We start from the raw sequence: 5540 nt of genomic DNA, 5'->3' as shown, positions 1-5540 counted from the left end.
GAAGAGCGGCGAATCAAGGAAATAGTGAAGAAGCATTCTCAGTTCATCGGCTATCCCATCACACTCTTCGTACGTACTTTGCCTCAGATACTACAGTAGTATATCACCACCTTACTCAAGGGATTCTCTTTAGTTTAATGAGCAGTCCATACTTGGTTCATGAATTCCAATTGTTCAAGGTGCTATGGGGATGTAACTCTTAGGAAGTATATTTTCATTCATAATATAATAGCTTTTTCACAAGACTTTAGTGAATGTGCTTTCCAAAGCTACAGTAGCACTAGTGTCTGAACCAGTCCAAAAGCACCCTGATACATTGTTAGCACTGATTCTAAGTAACAAGCTTCCCCATTGGCATGTGGCATGAAAATACTGCTTGTCTTGAGTGCCCAGCATGAGTCCTTAGTTGAGTCTAGGGGGGAAGCTTGATGCTCTGTTAATGTAATTTGTAGCTTTGTGAGACTGAGGGATACCTTTGGACTGTTAGGGTTAAAACTTGCAGGTTTCTTAATGAATGATCTCCTTGTAGGTGGAGAAGGAACGTGATAAGGAGGTGAGTGATGATGAGGCTGAGGAAAAGGAAGAGGAGAAAGAAGAGAAGGAGGAAAAGACAGAAGATAAACCAGAGATAGAGGATGTTGGTTCTGATGAAGAAGAAGAGAAGAAGGATGGAGATAAGAAGAAGAAAAAGAAGATTAAGGAGAAATACATTGATCAGGAGGAGCTCAACAAGACCAAGCCCATTTGGACCAGGAATCCAGATGACATAACCAATGAAGAATATGGAGAATTCTACAAGAGTTTAACTAATGACTGGGAAGACCACTTGGCTGTTAAGGTAAGTTTGTTTTGGACACAGTTGTGCTTGCCACTAAGGCTGGAAGCTTGCCAAATACACTGCTGATCCATTGTCCCAGGTCTTAACTGGGAGAAGTTGCTTAGTATTTTGAGTGACACTGTATCAAACATCTTCAGTATGTGACATAACATTATCTTCCATAATGACCCTGGCTACTGTTAAGGCTGGGTCTGTAGTTGTAATGAAATCCACAGGAAATAAAAAAAATAAACAGATCTTTTCCCCATTAGTACTTCAGTTATTACTGAATTTCAACTGAAAAATTGAAAAAGTACCTTTCAAATAAATGTACATTGAGTTACTTGGCTTCACAGCTTAGTTTTTAAAAGAAAAAAGGTGGTTCTTGTGTGTGTGTGGGGGGGGGGGGGTGAAGTGCCATACATACATGCACTTTCTGAACTGAAAGTACCGCCTGAGTCCATCTGCTTGCCTGGTAGCAAGTGAAAAGAGTTTGGATGTGTCTGTCTGCAGAGCACACTTGTTCCTCAAGAGTACCTATCCTGCTGGGGACTTCAAAATCACAGGTGGTTACTGTGTTTCCTTCTGCATTTCAAGAGCTGTTAAACTTACTAAATCGGAGCCATGTGAATTGAGTAGACTGACCTTCCCATTTGCTTTCTCACAGCACTTCTCTGTGGAAGGGCAGCTGGAATTCAGAGCTCTCCTGTTCGTCCCACGCCGTGCGCCTTTTGATCTGTTTGAGAACAGGAAGAAGAAGAACAATATCAAGCTGTATGTGCGCAGAGTTTTCATCATGGACAACTGTGAGGAACTGATCCCTGAATACCTCAGTGAGTATCATGAAGGGAAAAACGTTACCCATAACTGTATTGTCTGTAGTTCCCCTTAATGTTCAAGAAGTCAGGAGGGCGAAGGCTGAGTCCTAATCAGAGCCTGATCAGGAAGTATCTGAGTAGTTGAAGAGCACTGAGTTGGGTTAGAATACTGTAGAACCAAGTTCATAATTCTAACAGGACAAAACTATTCAGGCAGCAGCTGGTAATCTTGTTTGGTTTTGAGATTAGCAAAGCTAATTCTGTCTTCCAGATTTCATGAGAGGCGTGGTAGACTCTGAGGATTTACCTCTGAATATTTCTCGTGAAATGCTCCAGCAAAGCAAGATCCTGAAAGTGATCCGGAAGAACTTGGTGAAGAAGTGCTTAGAACTTTTCACTGAGTTGGCTGAAGACAAGGAGAATTACAAGAAGTTCTATGAGCAGTTCTCAAAGAACATCAAGGTTTGTAGTCTTTCTGCTGAAGACTGAAAAAAGCTACACGTTTTTATGCCTGAACTACTAAACTAGCACAGTTCAGTATTTTAAGGAGGCACTTAGTAGTTTCCCTTCTTTTCTTCAACTTCTTCCAGCTGGGTATACATGAGGATTCACAGAACCGCAAGAAGCTCTCAGAATTGCTGAGGTACTACACATCTGCATCTGGTGATGAAATGGTTTCTCTGAAGGACTACTGCACTCGCATGAAGGAGAACCAGAAACATGTCTACTACATCACTGGTGAGTTGCTAGCAGGAATTTTGTCTGCAAACAAGGTACATACGTAGGTGGGTTTTTTTTTTTTTTGGAGGGGTGGGGGTGTAGAAAATGGAAAATGACCACAGTGGTTCTCTTGGTGGATTTAGAAAGGTGGGGGGAGCCATGTTGTGCAGGATGTGACTGTAGCAATGGTTACAGTAGTTAAGTGTCCCTTAATGTGGTTCTGGCGCTGTCTGTGAGGACAGCAGAACTTGCTACAGATAATTCTGCCCTTTGCACAGGTAGTTTACCCACTCTTTTTTCCCCTGGAAGTCCAGAAGGTACACCTCAGCCTTCAAGGCACATTTAAGATAGCTGAAGCCTTAATACAAAACTGATTAGTTATGCCAGAAGTATCTTGGATGTAATGCTTAAAGCAGTTCAACTGTTCAGACATTGGATAATCTTTTTTTCAAGAGGTAAGTGCTGTACAGTGCTCCTCAGTTGCCTTCTTTGGCAGGAATAGAAAATTACTCTTAACTGGCATTCTGGGAAATCTAAATTTTCGAACCAGTGTTCAAAGGTTCCAGTCTCACCAGGCCATCTTAACCTCTGCAGTGGCTTGTCACTTGTTCTGTCCCCCCTTTCTGATTTCTTACGGGTCAATATCAAGCATCAGAGAAAAAGTTCCATAGGCTCTCAAGTCAAAAAAATAAGCTGCCACAAGTGCAGAGGGTCAACTGCAACTGTGCCTTCCTTCCTTCTTGCAGGTGAAACAAAAGATCAGGTGGCCAACTCTGCTTTCGTGGAACGTCTCCGCAAACATGGCCTGGAAGTGATCTACATGATCGAGCCTATTGATGAATACTGTGTGCAGCAGCTGAAGGAGTTTGAAGGCAAGACCCTGGTTTCAGTAACAAAGGAGGGCTTGGAGCTTCCAGAAGATGAGGAAGAGAAGAAGAAACAGGAGGAGAAGAAAGCCAAGTTTGAAAACCTTTGCAAAATAATGAAAGACATCCTTGAAAAGAAAGTAGAAAAGGTAACGGTAGTACTTGGTTTGTCTCTAGGTACCTAAACAAACATCAGGACCTGAAATTGAGTCACTGTAGAGGCAGCTTAGGTAAGGGTATTTCCTACAGTGGATGGCCACCTCTGCAAGATGCAGATGTGCATCTTTAATATGTCTTCATTAGACATATGGTGTGTTTTGGTATTTTTAGTGAAGCTGAGTGGTTCTGTTGCAGCTGGTATTGCAAATTCTTCAGCTCTGTCTGCCAAGTCTTAGGTCTTCATGATATGCAGCAGCATTTCAAAGCTGAACCTTTGTTAAAACAGTGATGATAGTGGTAAATCAAGTGTTGCAATGTTGGAATTACAAACTTTTGCCTTGTCTCAATTCTCTAGGTTGTTGTGTCCAATCGTTTAGTTACTTCTCCATGCTGTATTGTCACGAGTACATACGGCTGGACTGCCAATATGGAGAGGATCATGAAAGCACAGGCATTGAGGGACAACTCCACAATGGGATACATGGCAGCCAAGAAACACCTGGAGATCAATCCTGATCATTCCATCATTGAAACCCTGAGGCAGAAGGCAGAGGCTGATAAGAATGACAAGTCTGTGAAGGATCTTGTCATCCTGCTGTATGAGACAGCACTCCTGTCCTCTGGCTTCAGCTTAGAAGATCCTCAGACACATGCCAACCGTATCTATAGAATGATCAAGCTTGGCCTGGGTAAGTTATAAATCTGTCTCCAGTGAACCCTGGGCAGTGCCTGTTCATACCTGTGGAAAAGGGGGAGCGCTCAGCTGGGTGGAAGTGCTGGGGAGACCAAAGGTTTGGGTTCTGATAGCAGCATTAATGGGGTATGTTTCTTGGACAGGCATTGATGAAGATGATACTGCTGCAGAAGAAGCCAGTCCAGCAGTTACTGAGGAGATGCCCCCGCTGGAAGGAGATGATGACACATCACGCATGGAGGAGGTGGATTAAAACCGTTTACAGGAACTCATGAATGTTTCCTTGGCTAATATGAATAAGTTATATTTTGTATATTATGAATGTTACCTGCCAAAAAAAATCTTCGACACTTTGTCTGCATTCCCTCTTTATATTTATTTTCAAAGATGTTATACCTTTATTTTTGTTACATTGCTTTTGCAGCTAATGTGAGATAAATGCCAGTGAGGGAATATTTTCTTTAACATTATACAACCCTAAACAGGCAAGTAAGGAGTAGTTATTTTTGTCTGTATTAGCTGGTTGCAGGTGGCAGGGTTTTTGACTTATTCTTAATTGCCAGAATTGGGGGAAAGAACTAACAAAGGTGGTGTGACATCAGGATGTTCGAGTTTGTTTAGTGTTCTACAGCTCTTCAACTCTTCAGTCGGTCTAACATTCAGTACCTAGTAACTAGGTATCTAGGAGAGCTGAAATACCTGGGGAAGCTTTAACCCTCTTGCTCCTAACAAGGTGTTGATGTTTAAAGTTGTTTTTTATACTGTTAAGGATTCTGAATTGCACTCTACCATAGAATAGAATCCACTGTAAATCTCTATCGTGACTTATGCAACTCTGCATGTACAGTTCAAACCTAGAACTGTCAGAATAAAAGTGTAAGAATGACTCCTGTCTCTGACTTCTCTGTTAAGGTGACCTGTGGGTTTGGGTGTGGGTTGCTGCTCTGGGTCTGGAGTACATGGGCTGTGCCTCATGTGTGGGGTGGAGGGGGGTGGATATACACAGGTGGTAGGTGGGCAGCGAAGCCAACATTCAAAATAGCATTTTTAAATGTTGGTTTGCTAGGCTGATGTCGTCAGATTTTTTCCAAATCATGCTAAAATTGTTGTTCAAAATGGAAGTATATTTAAGGGATTTGTTATAAAAGTAAATGGCTTCTGTGCTGCTTCCACAATGGCTGAAAGGTTTCCATTGCTTCTACACCCCAGCTGCTCCACCAAAACATCTGTTAACTGGAATAACAGGGTTTAACACAAGCAGGGTCTAAAGAATTGGATGCCATGTTCTTTCCATGGTTCAGAGTTCCAGTTTGTGAAAGGAAATGGGCCTCTCACACATGCACAATTCCCAGTGCTTTACATAGCCTGTCACACATTGAAAGCTTGTCCTGGGTGTGGGTAACTAGAGGGATTACATTGTGACACCTACAAAATAGGGTTGTGTCAGGTTATTGCATGTGAGGCTT

General features: G+C 42.2%; 1 protein-coding gene across 1 annotated transcript in view; it reads left to right on the top strand.

Annotated features, from left to right (window-relative positions):
- HSP90AA1 (heat shock protein 90kDa alpha (cytosolic), class A member 1) overlaps positions 1-4960 on the top strand; it is a 6123-nt gene extending 1163 nt beyond the window's left edge. Inside the window, 8 exon segments of the mRNA XM_008938034.1 lie at positions 1-69; positions 530-838; positions 1485-1650; positions 1907-2097; positions 2226-2373; positions 3102-3370; positions 3736-4069; positions 4218-4960. The exon segment at positions 1-69 is cut by the window's left edge and continues 12 nt beyond it. Of these exon segments, the coding sequence (XP_008936282.1) occupies positions 1-69; positions 530-838; positions 1485-1650; positions 1907-2097; positions 2226-2373; positions 3102-3370; positions 3736-4069; positions 4218-4327 (1596 nt within the window). The 3' untranslated portion in view covers positions 4328-4960.
- The last annotated feature ends 580 nt before the right edge of the window (positions 4961-5540 follow it).

Source organism: Merops nubicus, unplaced genomic scaffold (assembly GCF_000691845.1).
Source record: "Merops nubicus isolate BGI_N331 unplaced genomic scaffold, ASM69184v1 scaffold19323, whole genome shotgun sequence".
NCBI classification, from domain to species: domain Eukaryota; kingdom Metazoa; phylum Chordata; class Aves; order Coraciiformes; family Meropidae; genus Merops; species Merops nubicus.
This window is presented reverse-complemented; position numbering and strand designations above follow the sequence as displayed.